This window comes from Dasypus novemcinctus, chromosome 26 (genome assembly GCF_030445035.2).
Source record: "Dasypus novemcinctus isolate mDasNov1 chromosome 26, mDasNov1.1.hap2, whole genome shotgun sequence".
NCBI lineage: Eukaryota > Metazoa > Chordata > Mammalia > Cingulata > Dasypodidae > Dasypus > Dasypus novemcinctus.
The window spans coordinates 23519264-23540628 of NC_080698.1; the positions used below are offsets into that span (position 1 = coordinate 23519264).

General features: G+C 39.9%; 1 protein-coding gene across 9 annotated transcripts in view; it reads right to left on the reverse strand.

Annotated features, from left to right (window-relative positions):
- The window catches only part of CADPS (calcium dependent secretion activator), a 488130-nt gene that overhangs the window by 84900 nt on the left and 381865 nt on the right, over positions 1-21365 (reverse strand). For 3 of the 9 annotated variants that reach the window (XM_058288909.2, XM_058288908.2, XM_058288905.2), the window contains 5 exons: positions 16318-16424; positions 11116-11136; positions 9764-9920; positions 8835-8976; positions 737-883 (listed from right to left, as the gene is read on the reverse strand). In XM_058288909.2, coding sequence (XP_058144892.1) covers positions 737-883; positions 8835-8976; positions 9764-9920; positions 11116-11136; positions 16318-16424 — 574 coding nt within the window. The remainder of the gene's footprint in view (positions 1-736; positions 884-8834; positions 8977-9763; positions 9921-11115; positions 11137-16317; positions 16425-21365) is intronic. The other 6 variants (XM_058288912.2, XM_058288907.2, XM_058288906.2 and 3 more) reach the window with 2 other exon arrangements.

Genomic DNA, 21365 nt, shown 5'->3' on the forward strand with positions numbered 1-21365 from the left:
ACTCAGGCCACAGATGATACGGCTACAAAAAACTTGACCTTTTTGTTGTTTGAATCTTGTATTCTCAAATTTAACGACCTTCTTGCTACCTGGATCTCAATGCCTTATATTGCATTAAGACCCTTGAAAGTAGCTTTACATAGCATCTGCATTACTAAGGCTTGATCCATTCAGAAATTTTCATCTAGCCCTGAATATACCATATTATCACCATATCCTGCCATTTGCTGACACAAGAAATATTCTCTAGGAATTTGCAATTAAGACTTTTTTTTTGAAAAAACAAGCTTTTCGGTAGGTGTGCTTCTCGCCTACATTTCTATCAGGTCAGAGAAGACTGGGCCACCTGTCCAGGAGGTCTCTTGGACTCCTCTTGGATGATTAACTCCTAAAAGTCGTGTCATGTGCACTAAAAAAGAAATGGGCGGAAACTTCCATAATAAAAAGATATTTAAAAAATGGGCAGAATCCTTTCGCGAAAGAATCCAGGAAGTGAAACATAGTTTCTTAAGTGTTCAGTGGGCGTAAGGCAAATTGTTAGTGCTGTATATATAGAAAATGTCTTACAAACATGATGCATGCCAGAAATAAACAATATTGTCTCAGTATGATCAGCAAAATATGTCTAATTATCCATCTCGATCTCTGTTATATAGGATGTATAGAAATAAACAATACATATCCATGCCAAGATCACTTAAATTTAAATGAGATCTAATGTGAACTGAATACACACTCAGCATCATATATAGCAGCCATCCATGACGGTGCTGAAAAAGTAGGCATTTGTGGGATGCCTAGAGGGATGTTAACTGGTAGATTTGGTACTTTGGGAAGGTTCACATTGGGTAGGTTCACATTGGGTAGGTTACTGGTTAAACTCCTGTGGAAGAAACAGACAGAAAGAAAAAAAATACCATCACAGTGACAATGCAGATGTGGCAGAAGCACACGACAGTAGTAAATAAATTGGCTAGGTCCATGGCAAGACAACGGCAAAAAGGCAAGTGAAATACTCCAGAAGGCGGCTTACGGATGGGGAGCTGAGGAGTGGCTCAGTATTCAGAGAGAAACGATGAAAAGCTAATGGAGGAACTCAACCACAGAGTGACTTAAAAGCAAGAACCCTCAAGGAGCACCCACACAAAATGACCCCACTGCTTAAATGCCTTGGTGAGGGGTCTTCTGTTTCCAGATTCATTGTCCTAAGAGTCTAGAATTTGTCTTGAACTCAGAGCTTGAAGTTCATGAAATTCTTGGTGCCTGGGGATGCCGTGAAGCAGCTGAGATGGATGGAAATGGTAGAACACTTTAATTTTCTTGCTTTTATTTATAAATTATTGTTTAAGGATGGGCATTTCTCAAGTCAGATATCAGCTAAAAGATGTAAGCAGAAGTTCATATACTTGAATGTACACATAATGGGTATGTACCGAAATGGAAATCTTTCCAACTGCCATTTTTGAAGACAGGTGTATGTGTAATGGGGTGTCAGAGTTGATGGCTAAGTTGACAAAATTGTATCAAGGAAATCGATCAACTCTGAATAATTTCAGAGTGCATAAAGAACAACCAAATTGCCTCTCCTGAACTAAGGCCAATGCAAGTGGAGAAATGTTTACCATTGCAACAGACAACCTAGGAAAAGAATCCCAAATTCAGCTCTTACATTTTATAACCAAAAATTGACCTAAAAAGTGACCTCATCTTAAAGGAGCTATCATTGAAAGTGGGATAGAGACTGGAAGGAAGTCTAAGGGGGCAGCGGGGGCTTTTGGAGATATAGGTGGCATTCTGTTTCTCGAACTGGGTGATGGTTACAAGGATGTGTTCAATTTGTGAAAGTTAATCTAGCTACGTATTTTTGGGGAAAAGTTCAAATAAAAAGTATAAAGGTTACCTGCTTCTTGTTTTTGAACAAAGATTGACTGCCTGATGTGAAGAAAGAGAGATGCATGGTTTTATGAGTCAAGAGAGAAAATAAAACACAAAAGCCTACCACGCACCCTCCACATCTCTTCGGAGGGCCTGTGGCATATACTGCTACACGAGCTGGCACTGAGTGCCTCTGTGATGGCATATTAAGGGTGCTCCATCCAGCCAAAGCCACTGGCACGGAAGAGCCCAGCCTAACTCTGCGTCTGAGAGGAGCCTTCCTGTTTAAGTGGAGTTGACAGCACTTTGGCAAAGGAGTTGAGGTTCTCTTTTTGGATCTTGCAGGAGAAGAGCAAGTTGTGCCAAAGCAGTTCTGCCCTGGGCAAGCTGTGTATGACTAGCAGGACTCCCGTAAGAGCTGGAGCTGCCTCTGGGCTTGCTGAGTGTGGCAAGCCTCCTGCTAGTCATGAAACTCTGACCCTGTAGACAGTCTGGACCCCTGCCTCCCTCTAGAAACAAGTTACCCTTTTAACAATGGTGATAAAGCCCCGGCTTGGAGACTGAAAAATCTAGAATGCAAAATTGCTGACCTGGCATTCTCTTCCTTAAGGGTAACAGGTGTCTCACAGGTTTGTCCATTACCCTTCAGATTTTGGCAAAGTCGATGATAAATCTCTTCTTGGGATGAAAGGCTGCTCTTGTGGGAATGGTCAAGAGAAGATAAACTAAAAATGACTAATAAGTAGAAGGGGAAATGGGACTTTCACTTCCACGTTCTCTCTTTACCAGGGAATTTGTCTTTGAATTCAGTCCCTGGTGGTTTTCAGTCAAATGCTGCCATATAACAAAACCGTTGGCGATTTCCCCTGAGACATGTGCAAGCCTATATAAGCAAATGTGATCCTTAAATGATACACACACTGAATAATGATCAAGGAATCAGGAGATCTTTAGAGATGGCAGCCTAGAAAGTTAAAATGTCAATTCTGAGCAAATTTTAAGTAGCAAGGAATGAATAACATACAAATGTATGCAAAAGCAACTTAATTTAAACATATTAGTGGATGGTGGGTACACAAATCACAAATGAGCTTCATTTGGCATACGGAAAATTTTTAAAAATGCTGCATTAATCAAAACATATTGTATTTGTAAAATATGACATTTTGACTGGACTACTGCACTGTACTCATAGAAACATTTCCTTCATATGATATATTATAATGCTCTACTTTTAAAAGGATGAAACATTTTGATAGTTCTGTTTTTAGCAAAACAATGTAGTCTCTTACTAATGTTATTATTTCAATATTAATAACATCTTAATAATCAAAGAGGCAATTCCAAGCATATTCTTTTATTAATATATGTGGGGGAAGGGGGTATATTTTAGTAGTACACAGTTCAGACCAGGCTCCTAGAGCTGCTGATGGATATAATAGATTATTATTTTAACGAGGGTCCTTTAGCAACTACATAAAAACAAGTCTGTCATGCTTCTCTGTGAGAATCATAATTGGATATCTCTGGATAGTATAAGAAGTGTGAAATGCAATCCTAACAACTAATATATGCTAAAAATTAGACTCTTTCTTTCATTTTGGGGACTGGCTGCTGAAAATGGATAGTTCCTATTCAGGTCAGAGGGCTTGTCCCTCGTGCACTGGATGGAAAAAAATTTCATCTGTTCTCCCTCACATGGCAGAATGCTACAGATGTGTGTGTGTGCTCATCATTTCTACCGATGGAAATAGATGGAGGTAGAGCCATTCTTTGCTTTCTAGAATTAATTCTAATCAAGAGTGTATTTTCATGCAGAAGGAATATGGGCAGGTCTTCTCTCAAAGACTTCTGCTTCAGATTAATGGATGGGGTTAGATTTGAGATACAGAATGCCTTTTGCAATTATGAACCTTCTGTTGCATGACTAGATATAGCACATCTTGTCTTCTCTTGGTGCTCTGGATGCAAACAGTTCTCTCAGATCTAGTGTCTACTTTGGGGGCATGGACCTTCTTTGATATCTTCTTAGAGTCCAGAGTGGTGTCCCTTAACCTTTTATTCATGATCGCCACTCCTACTGCCTTCCTCATGAAAATTTAATACCACAGTGACACTGTATACATGTTTAGGTACTGTATGTATAGCTGAGCTTTATTCACAAAAAAGAGTAAGGCTTTTATTTTTGCCCTTCTCCACCTCTGGAACTAATTCTCTCCAGGTTGAGGGCCATAAAGTCCTGGTGGAGAATGTATGACCTAGAGAATAAAGTTCCAAATTTCATGGGATTTTAGAATCTAGAAACTCCCAACTCCCCAACCTTATAGCTTGCCTCCTTTATAATTCACACCAGCTCAAACTGACCATTCACTGTTTCTACTGCTTTTCCTCATATTTCTACTTTTTTCTCATGCTCAGCACTCCTAGACCTTTTGAAATCTTACTCTCTAAATTATTTCCTTCATGGCATCTCAAACCCCTCAGCAGAAATTCATACCCCCATCCTCTATGATGCCATCACGCTTCCTTATGGCATTCGCACATGTGATGCCATGGAACACATCTGGTGTGTGCAACACACTAAACAGAGGTTCTGAGTATGAGTTACCTCTCTGAAGCGGTAAATGTTTTGAAATAATTTTTCTTGTGTCTATGTTACTTGGACCAACTAGATCAAAAACCCCCAACTGGGGGTATGTATCTTTCTTCTTTTCTATCCCCATAATTTTCCCTATAATTTTCAGCATCCCTGGGTTCCTTAATAAATACGTCAATCAACAAATATTTACTGAGGACCTATTATGTCTCTGGTTCTGTTCTAGGCATGGGGGAGGCAGTGCTAATAAAACGTGTATATGTATGTAAATGTGAACTGTCACATTTTTGGAAAAGATAGTGTTGGAAAAATCTTGGGGATTCAAGGTCCTTGTTTCACAAAAAAGGAAACAGAGCTAGGAAGGTCAAGTGATTTTTCCAACAGCCCCTGGCAAGTTACTGGCAGAGTCCAGAGTTCTGTCTCCAAGTCACACCAGGCCACCTACCTATTGCTAAGGTGATTTTGGTCTTATGGCTTGTTATTATTAAGATAGTGATACCTTTGGCAACTTGGAAAAGGACATTATTTCAAAAATACTTTTCATACGCCTATCTTAAGCAGAGAGAGATGAAGTGCATTTTTTGAAACAAGAAAGGCAGATTTTACAGTGTCCTATATCAAGATGCAGTATTTAGAGCTACCATTCAGAGATATCCTAACCTGAAATGGGTGACCATGAAGTGGAGGATTCCCTATGTTGGGAGGTATTTATGTAGAGATTGGGTGATTATCTGTCAGAAAAAGGGTAGCTGGCAGGGGTTGTATGAGTATGTATGTGTGTATGTGGGGTTGGGGAGAAGGAAGGGATGGCAGAGGTGGTGGTCCCAGACTGGGCAAGGCTTTGGATTACATGCTTTCTAAGTCTCCTTCTACACTGAAGGCCAGGATGACTTGACTCACAAGGAGCAGATGCTAAAGAACTGGGAGAAGTGTGGCCCACCAGTTATTAGGGCCAAGAGTTCATACTCAGGGCTGCAAACGACCTGCCCAACTGTGGGCGGTGGCCTAGAACGTGTCCTGATGGATTCCCATGAGACAGCAAGGGGCTCTGGATTTTAACAATGTGGGCCTGCCTTTGAGAGGCTGGCAGTCTTCAGTTGTGGGGGAAGTGCACAGAAATTCTAACCAGGATTGCATTTGGCTTAATGGAATCAAGGATGCAGCCTCTCTTTTCCTCCTTGCAGAAACAGAAGGCCAATTTCCTCAGGGAAGGCGGCAAGAGGAGTTAGATGTTTCACCCTCTCCGACCAGTGTCTCCCTTGGTATCAAATGCAAACATGATGATCTCTGTATTTCCTTCTACAGGGTCAACGTTTTGAAGTAAGATAATCTGAAGAATAAGATGTGTTTTAATTCTATTTTTAGCAAAATCTATGTATTTTTAGCATTTTCTTTCAGGGGTGCTGCTTGGTGTCAACATTTTGAACACTCTTTTCTTCTGCAGTAAGCTTTACAACGCAGCTCTCACCTACAGTTGGGTACCTATCATCAAGACTTGGAAAGTGGAAGGACACAACTATTGGAGGGCAATGACTGCTTGAGGGAAAGGCCATGGGTGCCTGTGCGTGGGCGTATGTTAAAGGGTCCAGCAGCAACAAGAGAAAAGACTGAGCAGGCTACACCTATTTACCTAGGACAGCTTCTTTGAGGGAGCTAGAGGAAAAGCATTCTCCAGAGAACAGTCTTTGTTTGGAATGAAAATCCAAAAGCAAAAAGGACTCTCTGCTTCTTTGTCAACTCTCTAACAAGTGGTTAGATGAAGGTTCGTACTTTGTTCCTCTTCCTCTGGCAGGGAGCGTGGAGGGATTTTATTCCTCTTAGCGGAGAAGCATGCCCTCAATCTCTTTTCACCCTCCATTTTGTGCCATTCTGCAAGCCTGTCCCATGGCGACCACATTCTGTTTACAAACCAGCTAACAAAATGTGTATGGTTTCAAAGGATTTTAATTTAACTTATGTTTTAGTTGGCACTTCAAATATCTTCACAAACCCCTAAAGGCACGTCCTACTTAGCATGAATGGAATAAACCATACTCATATTCTCTAGTAAACGGCATACTTTTGGGTGGCAAAAGTCTACTTAAAATGTACATAAAATATTCTCAGGTTATTGTTCACAACAGTCCCTTCAAAAATTTATTTTGGATCTTGAAATTACTCATCTAGTAGTTCAAAAACATTTTTTTTCTTATCAGTTAAAAAAAAACAACCAAAAACCCTAACAAAACATTTCTAGGCTCTTTCAATTGTGAAAATGATTTTGATTCTATCTTTATTTCTGATAGTATTAAAAATATTTAATGCTTCAAAAGGAATAGCAGTCACATGTCTGGTTTCTGAAGAATTTAACAGATTATAAAATGACTTTTGTGACACTATTGCAGAGCTTCACGGTAATTCTCAGCACCGGGTAGAGACATTTTTTTCTTAGCAGTTTTGCAGATGGGGAAACAAACTCAGAGAGGTTCAAAGCTTGCCTTCTGGCAAGTAAGTGGAGGATAAGACCCTAAATCTAGGGCTTTTAAGGAAAAAGTGAAAGTTACTGATCATTCTCTCCCATGTGTTTTGGTAGGAGCCTATACATTTAAACGTGAGCAAGTCGATGCTAGTTCAAAACCATTGCTGTTTTTTAATTGCAAATATTACTCACTTTAATCTTTTGTTTCACAGCTTTTCTCCACAGTGTAACTGTCTTGATGATAGTAAGCAATTTAAAAAAATAGAGAGTCCCTTGTTGATGCTTTATCATTAAGGGATCCAGTTTTATCCTTATGAGTTAAAAAGCCAGGAGGGCCATATTAAGAGATTATTACAAACCTGTGAATAACAAGCTAAAATTTAGATTTCTTGGTACTTGCAAATGAAGGGCTACTAGCTATTAACCTGCTTTCATGACTCTGATGTGGAAGGGAGGCAGAGAGCAATTTTGCATTATTTCATCAGTCTATCAATCAGTATAATTTCCAAAAACTGGTTAAAGATTAAGCCTAATTCAAGGCACGTAAACTGGGAAAAACCTCTCAATATTTTTTTTGGAGTGTCTGGATGCAAAGATGCAAGGGATGGAGAGAATAAAATGATTTTCTTTTTTTTTTTCCTATCTGGTTGTGTCATCATCTTTTTTGGTGCTTTGCCTCTCTGCACTGTGCAGGGGCCTCTCTCCACGCAGGTCTGGGATACCTTTTTTCTTTTCTTTTTTTTTTTTTTACCAGGAGGTCCCGGGGATTGAACCTGGGTCCACTGTATTGTAAATGGGAGCTCAATTGCTTGAACTGCAGTCACTTCCCCAAAATGATTTTCTTACAGCAAAAAAAAAAAAAAAAAGTTTCCCGAAGGGCAAAGCCAATACCAAGCTCTGTTGGAGTTTTTCCTCCATACCAGAAAACTCCTTTCATGTAGGAGTTCTCTATCTTTCCCAAAAGGGGAGTCTGAGACTGACCATCTGGCAGCCTTGAGTCAATGACCTCCTTCTGGCTGGGGCATGGAGGGGGCACAGAATCTGTCCAACATCCTCAAATAGGTTCTAAGAGTCACCAAGTAGTTGTGGAAACCAACAAGTTCACCACCCACAGGATTTCCCTAATTTGCTCTGCAAGACAGACAGTACATAAAAAACTGAGTACTGTGGTCAAATATGTTTAGGAAACTCTGGGTTAAACAGAGTTCAATAGGATGCTGTATTACTATACTCTCAGAGTTTAAAGTATGCCAGTGTGCTTTGTGGCTCTCTAGGTGACAAGGGTACAGGATGGATGAGTGGGGAATATTGTGTTTCCTAAACACATTTGGACATAGAGACTTGAAGTGTGTCTCAAAGTCCTAGGCCAGGGAACAGCAAACTGCAGCCCACAGGCTAGCCTCCTGTTTTCGTAAATGGCATTTTATTGGATCACAGCCACACTCATTTGTCTAAGTAGTGTCTACGGCTGCTTTTGTGCTACAATGGAAGAACCGATTGTCGAGATGGAGGTTCTATGGCTCACAAAGTCTAAAATATTTGCTATCTGGCCCTTTACCGAAAAAGTTTGCCAACCCCTGTCCTAGATCCCACATGGAACATAGTTCGGGAGAGAATAACACCATTGAAGTAAGATTCACAGTTCTAATATACAGCCAGGTCTATATCCCTGGTATCTTTATCTTGTGCAATAAATCAAAGGTTCCATTTCATACAACATTTTTTAACCTCTTTCACCCTCTGTTTGGGCAAGGGAGCTTTGTGCACCATAGTAAGAAACCTGTACAGCATTTGGTCTCTGTCCATGCTAACAATGAAAACCATATGACACCATTAATCCATTTCTGTATGACTCTGCAGCCATTTGCACCCAAACTCCGATGGTATCAAAAGGGGTTTCCTTACTTGACTGGTTCCCATGACTCCCGCTCAAAGCCCCTGTGAATGGATTGTGCAATTGAGGACTCCATCAAATCCACATATCTAACAACAAGTGGGGCAAACAGGTCTTGCAGATGTTTGTGAAATTTTCCATTGCACAAATTATCTAGAATAGATAAGCAGAAGCTTGGTAAGTAGTGATAGGCACTTAATCAATGTACAACGAACACATAGAGGCACTTGTCTTCCACATTAAATATATTGCTTCCAAGGAAGCCAGAAGAGAAGAATGGGGGAAAAAACCCACATGAATGGCATCTGAGCTCATGTTTAAACTAGTCTGGAAGGAAAATGGAATTAAAAAATATTTTACCCATTTGTGTTATTTTTCTAAAACAAAAAGCAATCTCGTTCTTAAAAACAACAAAAACAACAATCCACACCATTTTTATGTTTTTCCTTGCACCCCACTTGCCTTCCTTCCATTACTTTGCCAGGAAGAAAGAACACCCAGCTCCCCTCCCCTCCTTCACCACCCTCCCTGGGAGAGGAACATCCATTCTATGGCAATGTGTTGCAGGAAGATATCTGAAATGCTCAGGGTTTTATTTAGCTAGAAATCAGTTTTCATCTAGAAGGCATCTTCTGATAAAAATGACAAAATGTGAAGAGGTTAGGTTAATTAGCCTGATCAAGAGAGATTAAAACACACAGGCACAGACCCCTCATCTCACATTTCCCTTGGGTCCCTTAAAAGAAAGCTCCCTTGCAATACGACACTTGTTGAAAGAAAAGGAATGTCCATCGGCTGTGTGTGTGTTCTTTTTTTAAAGTAACAATAAAAATATGAAGAGCTATGTCCAGCCTGTAGTCTGTCTGGGATAAAGACATTTTAGCAATCTGTTTATCTGCACCCCATTTAGTAAAGTCAATCCTTGAAAGTTGATACTTACAATCGGTGCGGAGAAAATCATTCAGCAGCTGAAACAGTGGAAAACTGTCCCACGTGTCTGGGGGTTGCACCTCTAAGGCTGCATCCATGTCCACCGCAAAGAGGGAGAGGAATGTCTCAGCATGCTCCACCATTAAGTCTGACCACCACGCAAAGGCCTTTGAAATTTGGCAGAAAGACAATAGACAAAGAGGTGATGAGTTTCTCCCTTGGACGTAACGATGGAATGTGAACTCCAGCCCTCACTGATCAAGAGTAGTTGTGCATCCAGCAGGGTTTGGTAATTTTATTGTAAAGAGAACAGTGTTGCTGATACAATTGGGTCTCCGTGTGCCCCATGACAATGCTGTTCATGATTCCAGGCCTGCCTTAGAGGCTTTCTTCTGACAGTTTGTCAGAGGATGCAGCTGGAGACGTGGCAGACGTGGAACTCCTGTTCAATTTACAATAACTTCGTATGCTCTGAGTCATGCTCTTTATCGTCGTCGTTGGCTAGCTCTTGCTCTAAGGTATTAGAATTTGGGAGTTTCTTCACTGTGTTTATGGGTTTTCTGCTGGTCTCCTAACTTGAAATTTTGTGATTATTGTTCACCTGGTATCTATGTTTCTGGGCCTTAATTGTCTGTGGTCTCGTACAAACTCAGGCACTCGTGTTTCCCTACTCATTGCAAATGTTTCCCCTATTTCATACCAAGTCAAAGGAAACCATTGTTGCAATTGCTACACGACTTTTGAGTCAAAATCTCTTTAAGCAGGGAGCCTTCGTATCTGGTCCATGGGTGAGATCAGGCTTAGGCTAGGAAACAGTAAGATTAGAACTTACTTCTCTGTGGGTTGGACACATATGTACATTGAAAACCAAAAAATATCAGTGAAGTAACTCATTTTCATGCACGTGGGTCCTTGGAAAACATTGTGCAGGGTCTCAGGGGTGACATTCACATCGGACTGGGCCAGATGTGAATGCAATTCAAAGGCATGCACGCATGTTGACTATTCATTGCTGGCAGGGAGCATGCAGAATGAGTGGCAGTGTCAACAGGCCCTTTTTTGCCGATTTCAAAGAGAGCAGAAAAACAAAAACAAATCGCCAGCCCCTTCTTGTCCCCCACCTCCCACCCAATGCAGTAAAGTATTTACATTGGAAACACTTTCCAGAGCATTCACCAAAAATAGATGGGAAGGTGTTTGGAAACATGAAAGATGATTATGGAAATAAGTCCATCAATGAAAGAGTTCGTTCAATGGCCAAGCTCTTCTGTGATCTATCCATTATTGGGGATATTCTAACAGCCACTAGGAGGCAAAGTAGGGGTCCACCTCTCTTCTCTCATGAGAGTTCATTTTACTTACTTCTCCTTTATCAACATGTGGCTGGTTTGCAAATTAAATGGAAAAAATCAAGTCATGGACCATTCTGCAATGTCAGCTTGGCTGGAAATAGACACCTGCTGTTTCCATTTTAATTTTACAGTAAAACCTCACTGGTTCAGAGTAATAATGGGAAAGGGAAGATAGACTGTCAGCAAAAAAGCCTAAATTACTGGGCTTACTAAAAAGAGGCATTTTATTGTTTTCAAATGCAGCCTGTAATTGGAACCAAAGCAAAAGGAATTAATTTAGTCTGCATTGATTATCCTATGACTGCATAATAAACATTAAGTTTTTTAACTTCTCATGATTGTAAGGTGAATTGATTCGTACATTAAAGTCAAAAGGACGGAAACTAATTTTATAGGTCCTGGGATGGAAAAAAAGTATTGGAGCCATCCAACTTGTAATAAGAGCCTTCAGAATTTCCAGAGAAAGTTGAGATCATGTCAAATTTAAGAAAAATGAGAAAAGCCACCCTTTATAGTACAACTGTCAAAAATTCCAAGAAGTTGGGTCTAAACCAATGAGATTTTATTGTAGTCTTACCACCTGGGGATAAGAGCCCTGGGGGTTTGGAGCTTGCTCTACTCATTCTGGATAAATCCAGAAAAGGAAGAAATCCTCCATCCCACCCCCAGTGCTTTCCCAGATCCGCCTTATAAGCAGAGATGTCTGATGCCTGGAATTGGCTAAGGTTCCCCCAGACTCCTCCAGCCCTCTCTTGAGGACTGACTCTCATCAATTCTGGTCTGGGAGATTTGCAAAATTCACAAAGGCACACCAAATGTTGGCGGGTACTTATTTTTAAAAAAGTTATCTGATTAACTTTACATCTTCAGCGCGAGTCCAAGGAAACCGTTAGTGGGGAGACCATGTTGCCTTCCTGGACATGATTTTGCTCTAGAATCAGTGGGGAAGAACGAAACCAAAACAAAAAAACCTGAATGCCTGAATTCAAACAGTTCTTAACCCAACCTTGTACTTGTTTTTTTTCCCCCCACAGATTTTATTTGCACATCAGAGGCCATAAGAAGCAGTGATGTTTATCCTTTCTAGAGAACTTAGTCCCTCCTTGTAATTTAATAACTTATTGAGCAAATATCTACAGTAGTCTTGTTAATAATTATATAGTTAGGTAGCCCTACAAAGAACAATGACTAATGTGAGAAGGATTATTACTAGAAAAGTCTGCAGAGGATTTTAGGATCTGAGCGACCTAAGAGAATTTAAATATGGGGATTGTAGAAGAGGCAAGGACCAAAGCTCTTTCTGTATATCCACGGTAATTCTTTCAGAAACCCATCATCAAACCTGACTCTTTGAGAAGGAGAAAAAGATTCTAGCAAGAGCAATAACAGCCAAAAAGTCATATCAAAAAGTCAACTAAATGAACAGAGTCTGTGTGACTGGACTGGGCAAGGCAAGTTTTTCTTTTTTCTTTTTTAATAACAAAATCAAAATGGTATTTATTTTGTGCTTGCTAGTACAGGTGAGTGCTATTTTTGTACCGGAGCTAGCTCGTAATGATTGTGGGCATCTAAAGCCTTTACCAACATTTTTCAAAGACAATAAGGAGTTCTACTTTGGCTACTAAATACTTACCTGATGCTTTTCACTATTCAAAGGCTAAGATGTGGGCTTTAGGGGTACTGTCAACCACAATGAACGTACTGGAGAGTTTGCACACAAACTAACATGTATATATGTACTTCTCTGTATACTACAATACATATATACATATACATACATATACATAGAGAGAGAGATTGGGGAGGTGAGGCAGCAAGACATGTAGGCATAACTCATGTGTGGGTTTTTAATAGTTTAGGCTCTGAGAACAGAATTGAATTGCAATTTAAGAGATAAATATGAGGACTGCTACCATATACTGCAGGTGAGTAGATAAGATGTATTTGTAGATTCTGGAAATTTTTACTCTTGAGATTTTAATTGCTTCTCTTGGGAATTAAACATGGCCCTAAGGATTTTTTTTTTCAGGGAGCAGAAGGCAAGCCTACTTGTGACTTTCATTTGTGCGGTGCCCCCAAACATCATGGCCGTGCCCAAAATCCATGCTTAAGAGTTAGTGATTTACTAGAATGTACTGAGCACCTAAGAGAACGCCCAGCTAGTCCTTGTCAGTAGAAAAAAAAATTTTTTAAACTTCATCCTTTTTGGTAACAAAACACATTCTTTTGTGTACCATACAACTCCGGCCTCTTCCGCAGCAGCCCTGGCTGTACAATGGAATCACTTGGGCAGCTATAAAATATTATCCCCCTATGAGATACCAAATAACTGAGCTGGGGGGAGACCGGGGCATCAGGAATTTTTAAGAGCTCCCCAGGTGACCACAACCTACAGTGAAGGTTGAGAACAGGTGGCAGTGTCTCTTTTGACTGCTCCCCCTTGAAACGAATCCCCTCTCCTTTCAATAATTCTATTTATATCATTCATTTGGTACTTTCCACTTAGGGTTTGTCCTTTTCATGACCACATATTCATATATTCTGCTTCCTTAGCAATTTGTTCCTAATACCAAAACAGCCAGCCCTTGTCAAGTGCTTCTTATGTGCCAGGCGGAATACCAGATGCTTTACTTTATGTGGCCTTCCGTCCTAACAAGGGCCATCTGAGGTAAATTCTACTATTAGTTCCAATTTACAGGATCAGAGATGTTAAATAAGGAGGCCAAGGTCAGAAAATAAGGACAGGCCAAAGCTGGAATTCAAACCCAAGTTTTTCTGCGATGGAGCCTGAGCTCTTGGCCACCCCGTATTCTATTGTTTGAACGCCAAGGCTGCCTTATAACTCTTTGTCCTTCAAAAAACACCTCAATAGTTGGCTCAGTGCTCAGCTGATAGGAGATGCTCAATTGATAGTTTTTTTTTTTTATCGATTTAGAAATGAGATTTTGTGGTTGGGTAAAATTATTAATTTGGGGAATAATCCTGGGCATTTATCTAAAAGCAAATTTGGTTTCTAGATCTCCAAAGTTTGCCAAAGTTTTCATTACTAACTTCTTAAGTCAGTAATGAGAAAAGAATTGATTTTATTTCTATTCTTTTTACTTACCCCAAAATGGCTTTTGAGTATGTAAGATGAAAATATTTTATGTTAATTATTAGGGCAGTGATTAGCACGTAGTGAAAAAAATGCCTTTTGGTAAAGCGAAAATGCCTTTTTTGAAATGTAAACTGTCCTCTGGTACTTCTTTTGAGTAATTGGGGAACATATAATCCCTTCTTTGCCAGTGAAAGTCTCAAAAAAACTGGATTATAATTCCAGTACATCCTGTGGTTTTCTTTCTTCTATCATTCACTGAAAAGCAGAACTGTGACCGAGGAAAACCATTTTCCTCATATCCATGTCTTCAAAAATGTGTGGGTTCAATCAGATACTGTGAGCAAAGCCTCAATTGCCCAGAGCAGGGCAGGGTAGCCCAAATGCCCTCTATGCATCTGGGAACCAGTCTGAGGACAGCTGGAAGACCATACTTACCCAATGCTCCGGACTAGAAAAGAACATCACACAGGATGGAGTAGAAGAAACTTCCAACCCAACTTCCTTTTATATGCCTGGAGTTTAGCCTTAGGTTTATAAGCCTGGAGGCTTGATTTGGCTCCCCTTCTCACTCCTGGCTGCTGGAGCCAGGGGCTGTGTGAGTTGTACCTGCAGTTGTACCTGCCTCGGGGGGCCTTCAGCCGGTTCTTAGAGGGCTTTCTGGGAAATAAGGATTCTTGGCACGCTCTCTCTCTCTAAATACTGTATATATAATTCACATACAGACAGTCGTAGAGGAAGATTAGTATCACTCCAGCTAACTACTGGTTACTAAGTTCATTACTCTGCTGCAATAAAGGTAAGTAAAGACGACATAGGAAACTACGACAGGCTAAGGACAGAGTCAAGGCAGGTGGAGGCGTGCCTTGGGATGTAACTGCAGTTGTTGTTAAGTATCTCGGTTGCTTCATGCACGCACAAGAGAGTCCCCCCACATTTACCCTGCCATGTAGGGCCACCCATTTCACAAGCAGTTCACTGGAAGTTGCTGTTACATTCCTTGGGTCAGTGTTAGAAAGCAGGAGCACCCAGGAAAAGGCCCATTAGAAGACATGGTACTGGAAGGGCATGCACAGAGTATGATAGCAGGTGGCTGGCTCATTCGGTTTAGTCACATACCTCTTTCCCCTGCCACGATCAGCCAAGATTGAATGAACAGTAGAGAAACAGGGAGGAAATTTAAATATGCAATCAGGTATCAGTCGGGACGATTGGATTTATGGTGTATTATATATTATTTAACTAGACTATCAATTTTCATTTAGTCATGGGAATGATCATTGTAGGTGCTTGAGAAATTACTTTTATGGAATGCCCTTTTGCTATAGGTCTGAATGTAGAGGAAGAGTGAGAAGTAGCGCAATTTTCAAAAAGGTTCTTGTAAAAGAGATTACTTTAGACCTCAGTTTTGAAACAAGCTGTGATATAGCAGGTGACCAGACTGAAATCTTGCAATCTTCTTTCAGAAGGGATGGGTTGTTTAAGTCCTTATAGGTTTGGAATTTAGTTATCCTTAAAATCCCTAGGTTTGTGACTATCAAAATGATCATTTTGACAGTGGTTTATAAAAAAGTAAACACTATTTATCTAGTTGTATGCTGGAGAGTTGACGAGTAGAACAAGACAGGATAATTTGCTTCTGCCACTGCATTCAGCAACCCAGGTAACCTAAGGAAGACTCTAGTGCAAGCCGAGTGAGGTCCAAGGATCAACAAAAAAAGATGGCCCACGCTCCACACACCAAGAACCAGTAAGAACAACAGTGGTGGCAACAAAAACAACCACAAAAGACCAAAAAATATTTTGCATGTTCTGGACAATGATAACCATAGGCTGCTTGAATAATTACCTTTCAAATACACTCACCTCTTTCGCTCGATGCTAGAAACATCTGAAAACTTAGGCTGAGACATATAAAAGGCAATCGCTTTTTGGTTGTTTTAAGCAGCCTTCCGAAGGCTGCTCCTTGACAAAACTTCCACTTTCATTCTCTTTGCAAGTCCAGTTAAAAGACATGGGCGTTAAGGCATTTTATTCACAATCTGGCCAGGAATATCATGCCAAAACCTCAGCTAAGGAACGCTAAGAGTCGTTCCCAGTGCGCCTGTGCCAGCTCACCTCTGCGTGATGCTCCTCATTTTGCTGAAGAACTTCAATGACTAGTTCAGCAAGACGTATTGTGTCTTCGAGCTTTTTGGCAGGAGTGATTAACCGGCCTACATTCTCTGTAGTACAAGAATTTGTGTTAAAATTCAGCAAAAATATCAGACTAGTTTTGTGGCCGTTAGAAGTAGTGGATAGGAAATTTCGAATAGTTACCAAGTTTTTAAAAATTATCATGCAGATGTTAAGTGCCACGTGATTAGTAGTGAGCAAACCATAAAGCCATTTTATTATTATCACCATTGTCATTAAATACATATTAAAAAAAGCAGTGCTCCAGCTTCAATTTTGCATATTAAGCTATATTAAGTCCATGACAGCTCCTTTCAAATTTAGTGACATTTTGTACACACGTTCTTTAAAGACAGCATAAATACACTATTTTATAGTACTCTCCAGACTGTGTTCGTGCTAGCTGAAGTGTGACTATGTAACAGAAGCTTAATCTTGATTGTTGCTGCATTTGTTTTCTCGGCTTGTCACTAAACACTTGATACTACTGCAACGTTCTTCATTATAGGTCTGCATGGTTAAATGGTATCAGAGTGTTCATTTTGGAAAAGCAGATTCAAAGGTCTGGCTGTTTTAAGGTTTCCAGGGGAGGAGATTGAAAAGAAAAAAATCAAACATTCCTGAACCATTAGGTAGAGGACAGGATAGAATTATTAAAAGGGTGCTGGGAGTAGATTATCAGATGAGGTGGTGGTAGTTTGTGCCACTGGATGGTACAATTGAAATTTTATCAGTTAAGTTGTAACAGAGGACTCATTTTTTTTATTGTGATGAAAGGTCTGTGTTTCCATGTGGTTCAAGAACAAATTGAACCCCAGTTTATGTTGCACCCCATATATAGCTAAGTTAGTGAATGTTTAGCAATGTCATGATGTCAACAATTACAAACTTGTTTCTTTGGGGAAAAGAGAAATGTTTAAAAGGTAAAGGTTTTCCTAACTAATGAAATTGCCTGAGTTCAACCATTCCCATCTCATGGGAACTTTTATCTCTTACTTGGACCCCTTCAAACCTTGCGACCCCAAGGTCATTCCCACCACACGGATGGGGAAGAGTGATCATTTTGGGTGATTCCACAGGTAGATATATATGTGCAAATATATATACATATATATATGTGCAAAAGGACTGCCGGACCTTAGGCTCTTCTTTTCCTCTCTTCATTTGAAGCAGTATGTTTTGCCTTCAGGATTTTTCCTTGCTAGAGGAAATTATCTAATACTTCTTAGGATGAGCCCTCCCCAACCACCTCTGCCACTTCCCCTGCTGTATTAAACCAAATCACAGAAATCTGGTTGTATTAAACCAAATCACAGACGATTGCTAATTTTAAGAAGAGCCTCATAATATCCCTTTGTGCACTTCTTAGACAGGTGAAGAACATATCAGACTGTTAGTAATTTAGGATTTAATAATTAAAAAGAAATCCATTGAACACTTCTGCAAAAGGAGTGTTCCAGCCAATGAGACCTAAGAATGATGGATGGGGCTTGACAAGATTATCAAGGTGTTTAAGGTTTCAATCTAACAAGGTCTGATGGTTGGTGTGAAAAATGGACCTTCTGGATTCAGGCCAACAGAAGGCCTCATTGTCTCTGCCATGCCTGGGTGGAAATGTGGCTGGACATGTTGATGGCAGGAAGGAGGGAGCTGGTGGGAACATAAGGATTAGATCAGGCAGAGAATATCCAACACCTCAAGTAAGGATATGTGGGGAGCTTAGGAGCTGGTGACTCATTGCCTGGTCCAGAGCAATAAATATTTGGAGAAAGAATGAGGAACAAGACTGATTTCTGTGCTTTTGGGGCACTGGCAAGTTTACAATTTCATAAATAGGCTATCATAATTTCATTAGTAGACTTTCAGGCATTTCTACAAACATACTGTGTATATATGTTTGGGTAATATGTGTAGAGTGAGGTATTTGCATTTTGATAGTAAATATGATAGACTACAAGTTTTTATTAGTTGATATTCACATTTACACATCAATCTGCAAATTCCTCATCCTATGCTTATTACCCATTTGACACATACACCTACATAAACACACCACACACTTAACATACATTTTCTAGTAACCACATTAATACAAATCTGCAGGAAGTCCTACTTGGGGCACATCTTTGAAATCTCTTGCTATAAAAGTAGAGAGGATTGTGATTTTGAGTGGAATACTCACCAAATCTAGGGGAATTCTTGCTGTACATGGCATATGATGCAGAAAATAAATAATTCCCACAAATGTTTTCATATATTTTTATTTAAAGACAGTGAATGATTTTTATGTTTGGAGAAATCTAAGATGCTTAAGCTAGGAGTGCCTGAAGATTTATATTAACATGCAGTACTCTTAGACTGACTACAATATATATCAGTAGATACACATAAAGTGTATATGTGCACGCAGCCATTTTATGAGTGTGTGCACATGTACGCAGATATGTGTTTGCCTGATGTATATATACAGACAGTATGTTTAATAAAACCTTTTGCAATTTTACTTTAACATGGGAACATTAAAGTGAGCAGGTTAAGGATCCTTTAATCTAGAGTGCTTGCTCTGCCAATTAACCTATGTAACCAAACTTTCATTTACTGTTAATTAGCTGCAAGTCCATTATCTGTAGATTAAGTCACTTTATTACGACACTTTATTGGACCACTATTTTTCTCTGCATTTGCACAGCTACTTTGCTAGCTAAATGGCAAAAGTGATACTAAAAATGACTTCTTAAGATGTTGTCTTTAAAGAAAACATAGTGCAAAATTCTCTAGCACCTCCTTCCTCTTCCCAACAGAGTCAAGGAGAAATTTGTGCTCAGAAATGATTTTTTTTGTCACTTCTGCTGTCTTCAAATGTATTGCAATATTCCTATACCCCAGTCTTGTACTAGCTGGAGCACTGACGAAAGGGAACTAAAAATACTTTATACTTAAGAAACATTTCATACAACAGAATTGAAGCTCATAACTTATAAAAAGAATCGTCATGCAAAATGTTATGCAACAACAATGTTATTTTGTGCTGACATTGAGATTTGAAAATGTTGCATATGTCAGACATAGCTAGACAAAAAAATGTGGACACTTGGAAATAAATGCTCTCTTTTGAGTCTCTCAAAACCTACACGTTAAACTTGAGAGCCTGAGCCTCAGCTTAATATTCCAAATTGAAACAAAATTTCAAGAAGAAAACTGAACAGAAAAGCAAACTAAACTAGAAAGCTGCCGAGTAGAGGAATGTAGAAGTTTACAGTACTTGATTTTGGCCTAGGCATGCCTTTGAGCCTCTGATATAACATGCTGGTCTGCGTTTGGGTGGGTGGAGGAGGAGGCCCAGGAGATGGCAGGGAAGCTGCTCAGGTAGGTGAAGAGAGACGGTAAAAAAGTAAAGAGACAAAGTGACTTTAACAGAGGGTGACACGGGAGATGGCGAACTCGGAAAAGAACAACCAAACAAGCAAAAATGATAAAACACAAATGGAGAGCTGCTGCTGTCTCGGGGTTACTTCGTCGTTACCAAGGTGCGACATCGTTTGACAAGGGATGGGACTCTTACCAGTGTCACCAGCACCACCCCTACTGAGACACTCAGAGGCAGAATGCAAACACTGCGTGCCGTTCGCCATATGGCCGTACAGGAATGATGGCGCAGCATCACCGACCAGAAGATACACTTTTGTACCGTAAAGAACACCTACATGTTAACAGCTACGTCTTCCCTTCCGATGACCAGAAACGTGCTTGAGTTGGAAGACCTGACTTCTTGTCCTCAGTGGGCTACTCGACTCTCCTTGTGACCTTGCAACTGCTACTTGAAACTCCCCGTGCCTTAGTTTCCTCAGCTATACATTGACAATATTAACATCTCTTCTGTCTACCTTGCAGGGTTACAAATAAAACAATATATGGGACAGATGTCTAGAAAACATAAGGTGCCTGTAAATGTTTATTGTTACCTCCGCATCGTGAGAAGACAGGAACTAATTGCCTTGCAAAAGCAGATGAAGGGCCGTTATTAGTTCAAGTGAGCCAGGAAATATTCTTGCTCCCTTTGTGGAATTTCAACATGTAAAAATCTGTCATTTTGGGGGAAAATGTGTGGTATCTGATTGTTTCCAGCTCATTTAATTATTTTCAATTTGGAATTCTCGTGGCTTTTATATTGTGGGTTGAATCATATATAAAAACTTGCCAGCTTATCAAATATGTTACTTGCTATTCCAAATGTTAGAATACTGTAATCAGCACTTGACCCATCTGTCATGTGGTTTACAATATCAGCACAGCAAACATCCTATAACAATAGCCTCTCTCTGAATACAGGCACAGAGCACTCTCAGTTTCTGCAATGCTCCTTCTCTTCAATGAGTGTCTCATTAACCTTGAACCTCCTTCTTTCTAACAGTCCTTTTTAATAAGGCAACCCATACAGTGAGAGGGGCACATTCCATTGCCAAATTTGCTTCTTGGTTTGGTTGAATTTTCAACTGAATTTTACTGTAGGCTTATAGGAAGTGGAATTACAGTAACATTAATTAAAAGAAAAAAGGAAATAAGGGTAAATAAAATATTCTGGCAAAAGCATCTATTAAAAGCAAAAGTTGACGAGATCCTTTTCTCATTGTACCATCTCAATGTTTTGAATGCAGGACTAAAAACATCTTTACACATTTCTTCTTAATTAAATTGTTTGGAAAGATTGTGCATGAAGAGAATTTGGAAAAATCAGCTTCCAATGATAGCTATTTAAGGGAAGGCAACTACTGATCCTTTCCTAAAAAAAAAAGTACTCTGCATTTTATATTTTGTTCAAATCTGGTTTTCCACCTACAACACTGACTAAAATTAAGCACACTTCTGGTAGCACAGCCTCATGGCACTTTCAGTGAACATGTTTTACCTGAGTATGCAATTCTCAGGGAAACTCCTTATTCACTTCCAAATCACTACACCTGTGTAGGGAAACCCTTGCCCTGCTGGTCCAT